The 14,617-nt window shown below is 60.1% G+C and overlaps 1 protein-coding gene across 3 annotated transcripts in view; it reads left to right on the top strand.

Moving 5' to 3' along the window:
- The window catches only part of EIPR1 (EARP complex and GARP complex interacting protein 1), a 125,715-nt gene extending 113,293 nt beyond the window's left edge, over positions 1 to 12,422 (top strand). For all 3 annotated transcript variants that reach the window (XM_044262166.1, XM_044262167.1, XM_044262168.1), the window contains 4 exons: positions 5,477 to 5,613; positions 8,002 to 8,169; positions 9,690 to 9,857; positions 11,929 to 12,422. In XM_044262166.1, coding sequence (XP_044118101.1) covers positions 5,477 to 5,613; positions 8,002 to 8,169; positions 9,690 to 9,857; positions 11,929 to 12,103 — 648 coding nt within the window. In that variant the 3' untranslated portion in view covers positions 12,104 to 12,422. The remainder of the gene's footprint in view (positions 1 to 5,476; positions 5,614 to 8,001; positions 8,170 to 9,689; positions 9,858 to 11,928) is intronic.
- Positions 12,423 to 14,617: the final 2,195 nt, after the last annotated feature.

Raw genomic sequence — 14,617 nt, 5'->3', positions numbered from 1 at the left:
AGATCCCCTCTCCAGTGCTGCTGTCTAACGCCCTGTGTGCATTTCCTGAAGAGAGGAGGGCGCTGGCTTCCGGGAGGCGGGGGACAGAGTCCCTGGTGGGGCTTGGGCGCCGCCGGCCCGCCAAGCTGTGGAGCCCATGCAGCCACACCCAGGAGCCGGGACGCCCACCCCGGGACCTGGGGAAGCCTGGGATGCGGGCGGGGGGATGGCAGGACCCACCTCGGCCTCCCTGCAGCCCCTCTCCACACGCCTTGGCAGCGGGGGGTCCTGCACCGGCTGTCCCTGTTCCCAGCCGCCTTGCTCTTCCTCCCCTTTCCTTGCACGTCCTGAGGGTAGTGACGGGCTGGGGCTCTCCTGCTGAGTCTGCCCCCACCGGCTCCATCGTCTCCCGTGACTCACCCTGCACCCTGGAAGACAGTAGCGGCCCCTGCCTTCTGCCCACCCCCGAAGATAGACCGGAGCTCTGCGGGTCGGCCGCCTCTTCAGGGGGTCATTTAATGTTTGTGGCCCTGCGGGGTGGGCTCTTGAATAACTCCATTTCCTGAGGGAGTGACAGGAGCAAAGCCGGGCTCAAAGGGACTGGGTCACTTGTCCGGTCACTTGGGACCAGCTGGGGCTCCAGCTCAGGGGGTTCACATTCAAGGCTGGGGCTGGAATTTCCCGGCTGAGAGAGGTAGAGGACACTGCCACGACATTCCCAGGGGTGGGCAGGGTCTCATGGCAGAGCCCGACCAGGAGCAAAGGGGCTCTGGCAGTGGTCACGGCTCTCACGGGAGCGGCCGCTCCCGCGGGCTGCTGGGGAGCCCGGGCATGTCGGTGGGACTTGGCCGTGTGGGATGCTCCTACCCCTCATGCTCTGAGAGCCGGGGCCTGCCGTGGCCGCGCCTGCCGCCCTCCCGCCAAGGCGGTGCAGAGCAGCTCCTCCACGATCTTCGGAGGTGGGCAGCATGTGTCTTTGGTCCCCGGCACCCTCACCACCCCGGGCCACGGTGGCAAGCAGTGCCGCTTCTGTCTTCGGGAGCCTCTGGCCACGTGTGCCGCTCTCGACAGCACAAGGTGCGGCATTTCCTCCGTCAGAGTCGTGTTCCTTTGTCCATGGCCTGGCGGCGCTTACAGCTCTGAAGAGCAGCTCGTGGGGTCGCTTTAGTCATTCCTTCTGGGGTGGGAGGCCCTGAATAGTTGGGCTCAACATCGAAAACCAGGTGACTGTGTGCCGTGCACTCTCTGGGGTTGTGGCTGAGCTGTCTCTAGTCACTGGGAAGCCAGAACACGTGGCTGCTTAGCCGTAGCGCGTGGGCTGTGCCGGCTGCCCTGAGCAGGCCTCCAGACGTCCATGGTGAGCTCTCCTTCAGAGTGTCGCTAAAATGGACCCGGGGCACGGAGTTTCTATTGCCCAGTTAGATCACGCGCTAGAGTGAGCCCAGGAGTCGAAGCAGGAGGCCGGTCCTGCCCCTGCCCCACCGGCTGTGTGACCCAGGGTGAGGCGCCCACCACTCGGGGTCTCAGGTTTCCCAGCTGCGAAGTCAGGGGGCTCGGCCGACCCGTCCTGCAGCTGCTGGGATTCGCCCTCGGTCTCCCCTCTCCTCTGGTCGGCACCTGTGTCTCTTCTCCCACTCTAACAGGTGTCTGCAAAGGTGGCTGCTTCCTGTGGCCCCCATGTGTCAGGGCAACGTCTGTGAGGATGTCAGGGACCTAGAAGCCGGGAGGCCCTCAGGTCCCTCATGTGGCTCTGGTGCAGGTGTTGGCAGCTGGGTCTCGTCTGAGGACGTGACTGGGGATGGGGGGGGCCCAAGCTCTGAACGAGGTTATGGCAGGATGTGGTTGGCCCGAGGGGCTGGGCTCTTCACTTCCTGCACGTGGGCCTCTAGCGTGGCAGCCAGCTTCACCGAAGCCAGGGAGACAGGAGAATGGCAGCTAATGTCATCGTGGGACATCCCTCAGCACGGAGGACTCTGCTGTTTGAGGCGGACACCAGCGAGGGGCCACGCAGGCCCTGAGGAGCTGGGTGCTGCCTGCCTCCCGTGGGCCGTCCTACCTCCCACCCTCATGCCGACAGGCTGCCCTTCCCCAGGCTCTGCTGCCTCCGCCTGTCTCGGCCTGCATCGCCTCGCCGTCCTGTTGGTCTGACACCCAGCACCACCCCTAGCCCAGCGGGGTTGTTGTCTGGCTCTGCTTTGTTCAGGCAAGAATCCCTCCATGCTGTCTTCTGCTGATTCAAGTTCTCTGCAGCCCCAGACGCTGTCCTGGGTCCCGAAACTTCATGATCCCTTTGTTTGGCTGCTCCAGCCCACCTGGCTCTGTTTTCTCTGGAGTGTCTGGATCCCCCTTGTTATCTCACACCGTGGCCCGCTGTGGGTTGGCTGTTGTTGATGTGCAGTTATTAAATCTCTGTGCCTTGCCGTTCTCTTCTGTGAAATGGGTGTGTTAGGGTGTATGTCCTGTGCCCGCAGTGATTCCGCCGGGACGGGACAGCAGTAGCTGATGACCCATTGGCGTCACCAGCAGAGTTGAATGCTGCCCCTTGCGCTGGGTGAGATGTGGGCCAGGCCACCAACCCGCCCCCCCCCCCGAAACCCGTCCCTCTGCTGTGCTCAGTGTGGTGGGGCCCCCTCGATGCTCTTGCCGACGGGTGCATCGGTGCTTGCTTGTTGGTCATTGGGTTCATTCGTCCCTAACTCGCTTCTGCCAGCCAGCGTCTGGGGGACTGTTCTTGTGGCGTGGGCTCTGGAAGGAGACATGTTTGTCTTCGGGGAGTCCCGGTGGGTCAGCAGTGATGCGAGTGCTGACAGCCGGGGGCCGAGGCTCATGGGTCTTCCCCGTTGGGGGCCACGCCATGACCCTTCTCCATGGTGGCCTCACAGAAAAGTCGCCCCATCGAAGGTACGTGACATGTCTTCTGAAGGTGCAGCCTCATGTTTTTACGTTTCTGAAGAGTTTGATGATGAATCAGTATGTTTAATAGAAGATTAATTAGAGCACCGAGTGCTGATTAGTTAGAAAATATACTCAGCCCTTTCACAGTCCCTGTGAAAGGATCTTACTCAATTCCATCTTCAGAAAACTGAAATCGCACCTGTAGGAATTTTGACTTAATTTTTTTTCCATAATGGGAAACTATGAAACGATTTCTTAGCTGATACCGTGCACGTGGAGGTTAAACGAGCGAGAGTAGGCAAGCCAAGCATGAGCTCACTGTGTGTCTCTAACATACATTTTGGAGCCATTTTTAGCATCCGAGGTCATGTTGCTTCTCTGGAAAGCATGCCCGTTGCTCCTCCGGGACAGTTTCTCTCCGCCTCCTGCCTGATCGCTCCTGCTCACCGTCCTCACGTGGCCCAGGGTCTGGGTCCCTGTCATAAGTTTCCTGTCGGCAGTTCTCTTTCTTCTGTGGCTTGGCGGTGGCGGCTCTGGTGTGGTGGGTCCCCTGCGCCCTGTGTGAGACTGCCCGCCACGGACCCTCCTGCCTCGCGCTCCCCAGGGGCCCTGGTGCCGGGTCACTGGGAGAGTTGGAGGGGAAGAGCGGGTCGAGCTGCGTCCTTCGTCTGTTGCTCTTGGCGTGGTTACTGGGCAGTTTGTCCCTTCGCGTCACCCCCGCTGCTGGCTGCTGTCGACTAGCCCTTATGGCACCTGACAGGCTGAGCCAGGCCAGCCCTCCCTGGGAGTTTTGTGATGAGTCTTGGGGTCCGCTCGGTCTTCTGTGGGTGTCCGTGTGGGGCGTCATGGCCTGGCACCCCATCCCTGCCTGGGGGCCATGAGGACGCTGGTCTAGGGGGCGCCAGAGAAGCCCCGAGTGGGTGTGGCAGGTACAGGAGGGAGATGTGGGGGGCCTGGTGGTTCCTGACATCGCCCTGAGAGCCTGTTGGGTCCTGGCTCCCCGGCGCCCCTTTACTCTTCCACCAGACACTGCCCCATGACCGCTCCCCGGCCTCAGCTCTTACCACCACCACAGGACTGGCCTCAGGCCCTGTGCTCCAGGTCTGCCCCATGCTGCCGCCCTTGGTGGCTCTCTGGGGTCTCCAGGACCTCCTGGCGCCCGTGTCTGCCTGGTATTCATGGGCACCGATGGCTTTGGCGCTTGATGCAGCTGTCCCCGGCCTGGCCAGGCTCTGTGTTCTCTGCTTGGGTTGTGTGTCTGACCTCTGCCTCTGACCCCAGCTGCTGTCCCTTCATTTCTGACTTTCTGCACGCTCAGCACGGCCCCGGCCTCCTCAAGGACGGCTGCTCCCTGCATGATACTCCACATCAGGAAGGCAGGAAAATGGTGTGTTTTTGGAGAAGGGTTTTCTGGGACGAGATGAGCCAGGAAACCTTGCCGAGGAGGGGGGTGGGGCAGGGGAGTGTGTCCTGGGTGGGCGGCCATTGCTGCAGGCTTGCTGGAATGAGGGGGTCCCTTGGAGAAGTCCATCTCAACAGATGTGTCCCCCATCCCATTTCTTCATGGGCCAGTCTCCCCAGAGAGGAGGCGGTGCGCGCCCCGAAGGCTCTAACTGAATCCCCTCGCACTGCCCGCAGACTCTGTGGGGCTGCCCCAGGCCTGTCCACGTCGAGTCTGGGGGCTCGCCCCGACCCTGTGCTGCAGGGGCCCCAATGAGCACTGCGATGGGCTGCAGGGCCAGGCCAGTCACAGGGACGCTCCCTGTCCCCCGCGACCGTCAGACCTCCCTCAGTTCCCGCCCAGGGCTCCTCCAAGGAATGAGGCTGGTGTTCAAGGTAACGGGAATGGGGTGCTGCGCCCAGGGGACGGGTGTCCGAGAGCTCCGCGGACGCCTCTCCCTGCCGAAGTCACTGTGGGCAGAGGGTCAACCCCCAGATTGGAAGAATGGCGTGGCCAGTGGGAAACCTCTGCCATCAAGGGCCACGTGGGCCTGTGGGCGTGGTGGGAAGCTCTTCTCCCCGCTCAGGACCAGGAGCCCCTTGTCTCTCAGGACACGGCGGTGCTGGCCCAGAGACAGCCCCAGCGGGTCTCACAAGGCCTCGGTCAAACCTTTGGAGAAAGAGCCTGGAGGCCTGCGAACGGGAGACGCGTGTCCCGCGACCGGCGTCCATCCGGGCACCACGGGTGGGAGGCGCGTGTCCCGAGACCGGCGTCTGCCCGGCACGCGTGGCTGGGACAGCCGCTCCACCCGGGCTGAGTGCGGCTTTGGTGAGGCCGGGTGTGCGAGGCGCCCGGTGGTGCCGCCTTCCAGTTGGAGCCCATGAGCTGGGCACAGCCTAGCAAGTCCTGGTCCCTACAGGGCCTATTCATACGCTTTCTGTTTTTTGCTGTGCTCAGTTTGATGGGTTTTTTTTCCCAAATAAGGTGCAAATAAAGGCAAAGAAACAAAGACAGAGCTTCTTAATTATTTTCAGTAATATTTTCAAAAATTATTTTCAATAACAACCTGTGAATATAGGATGTCCTCTTAAATTTTCAGAAAAAAAGTTTACATTCCTGTTTTTTTCTTCTTCCCTTTTCTGAAACACCACCAATTCCCAGCTGGCCAGCTCGGCGTCCCTGGAAGGGAAGGGACAGCTGAAGTTCACCTCCGGACGGTGGAGCCCTCACCACACCGGCACCCAGGTGGCCACCGCGAACGACACGACCATCCGAGGCTGGGACACGCGGAGCATGAGGTCAGTGATGGCGCGACCCCCCGACTCCCCCCTCCGTCCGCGAGGGGCGGTTCCAGGTCACACGTGCCTGGGGACACCCGGCTTATCGGTCTTCGTCTGGTTTTGTGCAGGAAGGCGCACGTCTCGTTTTGTGTCTCTGCCCCGGCTTGAGCCAGCAGCCCCGTGGGGCCCAGTGTTCCTGCCCTGCCCGGTTACTGTCTCGTGTGGCTGTCCCTGGAGTGAATGGTGGCTGTTGTAGTGAGAATCAGGATTGGGATTTGAAACATCTCAGCAAGGAGAGGGGGACTGCCGGCTTGTCGGTCCCTGTGATTGGCGAGCACAGGTGGGCAGGCGCGGCCCCAGGTGAGGCCTGTGACCGTCGCTGTGCCTTTAAGGACCGCACCTCTCGGGGAAGCGCGGTTTGTCATGTAAAGTCATTATGTGCTGCAGCCATCGGTTCTAATGGAACAAATAAGAGCGATTTTTCTGTTCCAGGTGTGGTTTGATAGCAAAGGAGTGATGGTGTGCACATCTGTTGCCGTGGCAACGGGAGCCGAGCAGCCGCTGTTAAGATACAGTTTACCCCTGAGCACGTAGTAATTTATCACCAGGCTGCGGAGACACACGTCTCCGAGTCACGGGTGCTGCCCTCGGGGGGGGTGGGCACAGCTTTAAATTTAGGTCCACGCCTCTCCGAAAACTCAGAGGCCAATAAATAATCAGTTGCCACTTCCTCAGGGTGCGTGGATCTGCTCAAGGGGGTTCACTGCCGAAGCGGAGAGCCAAGGGCATCGGCCCAAGGAACGTGCTGCGGGAGAGCCGTTTCTGCGGGTCCCCGGGCCATCAGTCCCTGTGCACACCTTGTTCTTTAAAGGACACGAGGAGGTTCTATACCCAGTGCGGGACGTTACATGCCCCCCACAACGAGAGCAGACATGCTCTGGGTGGCGGAGCTCCGTCCCCCTGGCCCTGCCCTCAGCCAGGGTTCTCGCTGATTATTGCTTCTCCTTTTGTGAGTGTCTTTGATTTTATTTAGCCAAGGTGCTTTGGATGTTTCTTCTGGAACACATTGTGCTTTTGTGTTGACATCACTGACCCCCAGGGCGCACAAAGCACCCTGGGCCGGTGTTCCGTGTGTGTGGGACTGTCCGCCTAGCACCCCCCAACCTGCCAGGATTTTGTGTTGTACAGTTGCAGTTTCCCTTGGAAGATCTTCCGGGCTTTGGTATCTTCTTTTAGGAAAAGATCTGAGGTTATTGGAAAAGTGCGAGATATAAAAATCATTTCAAGATAAAAAAGTGGTTTAGGGTCAGGAATTGCGGCATGGGAGAAGATGGAAGGGAGTGAGTTTACCCACCTCGAGGGCGGAGGGGCGCGCACTTGGCATGGCTGTGGAATGTGCAAGGTGATTACAGGAAGCCAGACTGCCTGCTGGAGGCCAGGGAAGTGGGAGGGCTTGCCGGGGAAACTAAGTCACACCTGGGGGAGAAAATACACAGAGCAACATGGTCAGCAGTGCCTCGCCCCCTCGCATCTGGGTGTGGGACTTTGGTTCCAACCCTCGTCCAGCCTCCCTGATGACCTGCGTGTCTCCCCCACTCCCCGACCCTGTTTGGGTTTCTGACATCAGAAGGGCGTCAGACTGACGGAATGTTCTCATTCCACACCCGTGGAGGAGCGGCTTGGAGCATGGAGGTCAGGTGTGTACAGGACTGGACACATACATGCCTGTGCATATGCCTCATGTGCACGTGTGTGTGTATGTGTGTGTCCGTGCGTGTGTGCCGTGTGCACATGGGCGTGCATACACTGTAAACAGCCGTGTGACCGTCGTACCTGGGTCTCCTGGGGCACGGGCCATGGTGGAGGTGCTCCGTGAAGTGCTGAGTGGACAGACGGCCCAGCCCTGACCCACACCTTCCCTTCATTGCTTTTTATTGCTTTTCCAGTGTTTTCGTCCTTCCGTCTGTCTGTGTCTCCCAACACCCAGCACTGTACCGCCAGCCTGCTGCCAGCCGTTTGCTTTCCTTGTCCATGTCCTCCTGGGACCTGGTCAGCACTCCTGTGGCTGTCACCGTCCTGCTAACTTGATGTCTTCTCCAGGGGCCAGGTCACACTGGGACAGCCAGGGGCCGGCGTCACCCCACAGCTTCTGGGAGTCATAGATGTGCTCTCGGAGAAGCCTCGGCTGGGTACCCCTGGAAGAGGCACTGAGGGGGAGGTCACCAGGCCTCCTGGAACCCAAGCTGGCCCCGTCGCTTGGGGGAACCCCAGCCTGCATGACCATGGTGGGCCGAGCGGTCCCCTGAGGCTGGCACTCGATGGGGAGCAGGAGGCAGGGCCAGTCTGCACCATGGGGTCCCCATGACGCACTTCCTGTCCCGTGTGCCCCCCCTTGCTGTCTCACAGCCAGATATACTGCATTGAGAACGCCCACGGGCAGCTGGTGCGCGACCTGGACTTCAACCCCAACAAGCAGTACTACCTAGCCAGCTGCGGGGACGACTGCAAGGTGAAGTTCTGGGACACCCGAAACGTCACTGAGCCCGTGAAGACCCTGGAGCAGCACTCCCACTGGTAGGGCCTCCTGCACACTGCGGGGGTGGGGTGGCTTGCAGCCTGTTTTGCTAACACCTGTCCTGTTTGGAAAGGCACAGACCGGCTTAGTTGGTGCTGCTGTGAATCATTCAGCGCACCCGGGTTGATTTTTCCTAAAGAAATACCGATTCCAGACCCGAATGTTTGTGATTTATAAACATAGGAAAGAAGGAAAACATCTCCTCTATGTTCTCCTGCATTGTGCCGGTACATGTATGCAACAGTGTGCACAGAGGTTCGTGCAGCATCGTGGGCCGTGCTGCGGAGTAGGAAACCGCCCTGTGCCCCTTGGCAGGGCGCAGGCTCGCTCGGTCTGTGGGGACGGTGGTGTGGGTGGGGAGGACAGGAGCTCAGTGTGTGGGGCGGACGCTGCCCAAGAGCAGTCGTCACTCCTGACACGTCACGTGCTGTTCACCGCACGCTCGTACTTGCGCTAACACAGGTGAGAGTCCAGTCCGGGCCGGTGGGCCTGGTGTAAGCTAGCTTTCCTCCCGGTGAGGCACGCGTGTGTTTGTGTAAGTGCATGCTTCTGTGTGTGGTTGTCTGTGTGTAAGTAAGCTCGTGAGGGTGTGTGTGGTCTTGTGTGCGTGTGTTTGTGTAAGTGTGCGCTTGTGTGTGTGATTGCCCGTCTACACGTGAGCTCGTGAGGGCGTGTGCTGCTTGTGTGCATGTATTTGTGTAAGTGTGTGCTTGTGTGTGTGATTGCCCATCTGCACGTGAGCTTGTGAGGGCTTGTGCTGCTTGTGTGTGCGTATGTGGAAGAAACATCTAGAAGAGTAAGAACAAAACTGCTGTCAGGAGATTTTGCTCAGGCCAGGGTGGGCGCATCCCAGGAGAGTTGACTTTTTCTGTTCTGTGTCCCTAAATTCTTTGAATTACTTACCAGAAGCCATGTTTCTGCACTCAGGACATTAATTTTTTTTTCCTTTTTTGAGAAATTTAAGTTCAGTTAATTAACATATGACATATTATTGGTTTCAGAGGTAGAGGTTGTGGTCAGGACATTCAGAAACCTGGCACGCTGCATAGAGTCCAGTTTTGCCAGGTTCTGTAAGTTGCTGTGGTGGGCACAGTCCGAGGAGACGCCCTCCTCCGCGACCCTGCGCACTGGCTGCCGGCACTCCGCTTGGCTCACTGAGCTCGCTGCGGGGCTGTGCCCCGGGCCCCATGGCTGCCGCTCGTGGATGTTGCCCTGGGGTTTGGCTCCGTTGCCAGGTCATCTGTACTCTGTCCTCTGCTCCTGGGGCAGTTGTGGCCGTTAGGATTTGGGAAGGCGGGCGGCCGCAAGCCCTCCTCTGGCTCTGAGGTTCGTGCTTCCCTCTGGTCTCGTCTCTCTTTGCCGGGACCGAAGAGAAGGTTGTAGACAAGCATGCAGGAAGTCCGGCCTCTGCTGGGAGCTTCCCGCGTCAGCCCGTGCGGTCTGGGGTCCACTGCCCGCGGTCCCAGCGCTGCCCCGTCCAGGAGGGGCGAGTGGAGCTGAACTGCCTGCTTGCCTCCAGGGTGTGGAACGTCCGCTACAACCACTCCCACGACCAGCTTGTCCTCACGGGCAGCAGTGACAGCAGGGTCATCCTGTCCAACATGGTGTCCATCTCATCCGAGCCCTTCGGCCACCTGGTGGACGACGACGACCTGAGTGACCAGGAGGAGCGCCGCCCAGAGGGGAAGTAAGGGCGCTTGCTCTCCGTGCTGCGCGCGGCTCGCTTCTCCCAGGCCCCCTCGCGGTGGAGGCGGCTCCCGTCGGGCCGTCTGTGCGTGTGGTCAGGGCGGCCTCCTCCACTGCCGGCTCGGGGCTCCCCGTTCTGGAGGATGTTGGTCCCGGCCACAGGGGCGTGGGGGTCGGGGTGGGTTAGCTCATGCCATCTTGGGGTCGGGGTGGGTTAGCTCATGCCATCTTGTGTGGGTTCTGAAACACGAACCTGGTCGATGTCTGTCCATCTCCTTCTCGAGCGCCGTCCAGGGGATCTTAAAGATCATCACTTGTCTTCCAACGCGTGCTCAGGCAGCACTGAGAACCCGTGAGCCTCTGTGAGCCACAGGCGGTCCCCAGCGTCCTCGTCTCCGGCTGGGATGAGAGCTGTGTGTCCAGTCGGCGGCCCTCTCTGTGGCGGGGTGCGGACTCCAGGCCAGCGCCCTCAGCCCCAAATGCGGGTGTTCCCCGGCACTCTTCACCCCGAGGCTCCGGAGGGAACGTGGGAAACCTCTCGGCTGTCGTGCCTCTTGGTGACGAACTCTCCATCCCTAATTGCATCTGTTTAGGGGCTAACTCTGCAAACCAGGGCTCACACCCCCGGGAAGAGTGGGGCTCCTGGGGACCCGGGACTCCTGTGGGTCCCACTTCTGTTTGGCGCAGAGCAGGGGCACCCCGGTCCAGGGCTCATATCAGAGCCTCGGGCTATGAGCAGAGCGCGGCCGCGGCTTCTGTGTGTAGAGGAAGAAGCCGAGAGCCCGTGTCTTTGGTCGGTGGCGTGGACTGTAAAACAGGACGGCCCTTGTATTTCGAGTAGATTCTTTCTCGTGAGGGGAGCTGCATGCAGAGACTCACGGCTCCTGCATCCAGGGCAGGAAGGTCTGCGTTTATCAGCTGAGCCTGACCGTTCCACAGGGCTTGTCCTTCTGCTCGAGGTTCTTTACTGTCCTGTGGTCCAAATTCTCCCTCCATCTACCGGAGATTGGCCCAACTTCATTTCTGAGAAGAGATCTTGGTATTGGGGCCTTTTCACAGCTGTTTTCTGTCCAAGCAGACGCATAGTTAGAAACACAGTCGCCATGGTTTCGGGGCCATGATTTCCTGACCTCTTCACCAGCTTCTCTGTGTGCAGCCTTGCGGGGGAACAGCAGGCACCTGCGTGGCTCACAGGGTGGGAAGGCTGGTGGAGGCAGCGACATCAGCAGGGGTGTCCCCACAGTCCTGCTCCTTTGGTCCGTCCACGTGACTCATAAACTCAGGAGAACAGAGTCCCCAAGAGAATTTTCAGGCGGCATTTGTAACCAAGCCCCAGTAGGCACGGCAGGTCCGTCTGGTGGGAAGGGGTAGAGGACACAGCACTGGAGGCCGGGGTGGGACCCAGAGGGCAGCTGCGTTGTTGGGGACAGGCCAGGAGTGTGGAGTAGAAATGGGAAGAAAAGGACAAGGGGAGCCGTGGCCTTGGAGCTTGTTCTGGGTGTGGCCACTTAGAATGGACGACGTGACGTCCTGTTTGAGTCGGCAGGAACGTGTGTGCGCTCCGGGCTCACGCGGTGTCACTCGGCACCGTCGGGTCAGTGTCCCTGGAGAAGGAGAGCAGTCGCTCTGATTTGCAGGGAGGTGTCGTGGGAGCCCTGGAGGATCGTGCCCCGAAGTCTGAGACCAGGACCAGGGACCCCTTCCTGCCCAGCGGGGGGAGGCTGCGTGCCCTGGGTCAGCTCCGTATCCCTGAGCAGGGCGGGGCTGCGCTGGCTGTCCCCAGGGTCCTTTCGGCTTCTCTTCACCCTTTACTCAGCCCTCGTGGGTGTTTGTGGTCGCCGTCCCCCGGAACCGCGGGGCCCCGGCAGACTCACAGGCCCCTGCTCTTCTGCAGCGGAGAGAACACGGTGTCGGCAGGTGGCTCTCCCGGTTCCTCACAGCCCCGTGAGGGTGTCTGTGGCCCAGCGCCAGCTGCCATCAGTCTTCCCGTCCCACATAGGAGGGGAGCAAGGCCCCGGGCCTGGGCAGGACGCCCTGCCGCCCGGCTCACGCGTGTCTCTGGTGCCTTGTAGGAGCCAGGAGCCCCCACAGGACAGCGTCATCGCGACCTACGAGGAGCACGAGGACAGCGTGTACGCCGTGGACTGGTCCTCTGCTGACCCCTGGCTCTTTGCCTCCCTGAGTTACGACGGGAGGCTCGTCATCAACAGGGTGCCCCGGGCGCTGAAGTATCACATACTGCTCTAGCGCCGCCCCGACCCTCCGCTGGCAGTCCGCGAGGGCGCAGCGGTCCTTGGGGACCATTTCCCAGGTCGCTCCGGCGTTGCCGGTCTCTCCCGCGAGCCTTTATAAGGAACGAGGGAGCTTCTGCCGACAGCGGCCGGTCCCACCCGACGTCTCCCCTCGCTGACGGGACCCGTCCTCACTGGGTGGGAGCCGTCCTGCCGCGGTCACTGTTTCCTCGCTCCGGGCTCTCGCAGGGTGTTGGGAGTTTCACTAAAAAAAAATCTGTTTCCATAGTTTTAATTCCTCTTTCTCTTGAGATTAAGAATAAAATAAAATAAACAAGGCCATGCTACACGGGCTCCTGACTCATTCTTTCAGGAACTCTGCGCCATGCTGCCTTGTCTCTGTTCCTGCTCAGAAAGGAGACCCGTGCACAGAAGGGCTGCTGCACTCCTGCCTCCTGGGCCGGACCTGTCTGTCTGCGGACCATGGCGTCTGGGCGACTGGCCTGGGGGGCTCTACTGTGACCATCAACAGGTGTCATGTCAGCCTCGGGCACTCGGTCCTGCCTGCTGGTCCATACTGGTCCTGCTCGCATCATGCCTACGGTACTGGAGGTGCGACTCCTCGTCCCCGAAGTGGCACACCTGCCCTTGGTCCACAAGATCACTCTTCCTTGTGAGATCCCGTCGTGGCGCTGACACCGGCTCCTTGGTGGTCCCAAACACAGAGCACGTGGACTTCTGCCCGGTCCTCCTCTGTGGGCCCAGGGGGAGGGAGGACAGGTGGGGCCTGGGGGAGGGGGAAGTTGTTTATTGAGAACTTCCGCATGCCTCCCGTGGGCCAGGCACTGTGCTAGGTGCCGCGGGTATGGCAGAGAGTAAGGCACAGGTCAGGGCCCACCTGGCAGTGTAGACTGCGCTGGGAAACCCCTGTCAGCCAGCTGGTTGTGTATCTGTTCTGCTGGAGGCGGACACGTGGACAGATGCTGGGGCAGTACAGAGCAGGACTGAGGACGTGCTGCCGAAGCAGGAGCAGGACGGGGGTTAGGGGGCATCTGATTCTGAGTGAAGGGCCTCTCTCAGTAGCTGACTGTGTGGGAGAGCTGTGGCAAAGGGAGAGTGTATGCAAAGGCCCCGGGGTGCAGGGGGCCTGGCCTGACCAGGAGCATAAGGAGACTGCCAAGACAAGTGGCAGGAGAAGATGGCAGGAGGCCCAGGACCTGAGGTCAGAAACCCCAGAGCGGAGGCAGGGACTGGTGGCCTGGGACCACGGTGGCAGCTTTGTGTCTGCTTTTGTTACTGTTTGTTGCTTTGGTGACAGAGTTTAGCACATGCAGAGATTCCCAGTCTGCGTATGGAACGGTTCCTTACCCCCAAACCCCTGCTGCTCCTTGGTAGCCTCCCCTCCCACAGCCCAGCCCCTGGCAGTGCCGATCCACTGCGGTCACTCAGGGTCTCAGAGGTGTCCTGTGCGAATGACTGAGGTGGCGCTCGCAGCACAGCTCCTGTCGATTCTTCCAGGTGCCTCGCATGTTGTTTGCAGTTCCAGGTGGTCACGGATGGGGCTGCTGGGAATCTTGGCATGTAGGTGTTTGTGTGAACATCCGTTTTCATTTTCCCAGGCAGGCCTTTGCATACTATACCTGCAGGCCAGATCCCTGCCACCACCTGCTTTTGTCAATAAAGTTTTATTGGCACATGGCCCCCTGTTCATCTGTGGGTGGTCCCGGGGGCCTTGCGCAGCCGCAGGGCTCAGCAGCTGCCGCAGGGACTGTGCGGCCCCCAACGCCGAGCATGTCTACCCTCTGACCTTTCACAAAGAAAGCGTGCGGACACCTGCCTTTGCGTCCACTTGGTAGTGTGCTGCTGGGCTGGGCAGTGCGGGCGCTCCCCCTGAGCTGCTCGTCCCCTCCGCCACACGGGCCCCTCCACCCTCGGCCTCCAGGGGCGTGGCAGCCGCACGGCTCATTTGCGCTCCCGCCACAGCTGATGCTGAGGAGCGATTGTGTGCGTACTTACCGTCCGTCTGCGTGTCCTCTTTGCTGAAGCTCTCTTCTTTTTTTCCTTTTTCAGAGAGGGAGAGAGTGTGCAGGAGCAGAAGGGGGAAGAATCTTCTTTTTTAAAAGATTTTGTTTGTTTATTTTAGAGGGGGAGGGAGAAAGAAAGCAAAGCAGGCTCCACGCCCAGCACAGCCCGACAGGGGACTGGCTCTGACAACCCCGAGGTCACGACCCGGGCCAATATCGAGAGTTGGATGTGCCCCTAGCCCACTTTTTTTTTTTTTTTTAAGTTAAATTGACCATTAGTTATTGTGTGTGTAAGGACTAGCGACTGTGAGCTCTCCCGTGCTCCGAGTGCGAGCCCGTTGTCGGGCACACAGCGGGCGGACGCCTCCCGCTGGCTTTCATCTCCCCGCTCCCTTCGCGCGTCTCCCCAGAGCCCGGGCTTCAGGTTTTGTTGAGGTCCAGCTCACCCTTCATTTTCTTCTGAAGCCTTCCTAGTTTGAGATTTTATGTTTGGATCTGACTCTTCA

The sequence above is a fragment of the Neovison vison genome, chromosome 8 (assembly GCF_020171115.1).
Source record: "Neovison vison isolate M4711 chromosome 8, ASM_NN_V1, whole genome shotgun sequence".
NCBI classification, from domain to species: Eukaryota; Metazoa; Chordata; class Mammalia; order Carnivora; family Mustelidae; genus Neogale; species Neogale vison.
Note: the sequence above shows the minus strand (reverse complement) of the source record. Positions and strands in the feature narration are given on the sequence as shown.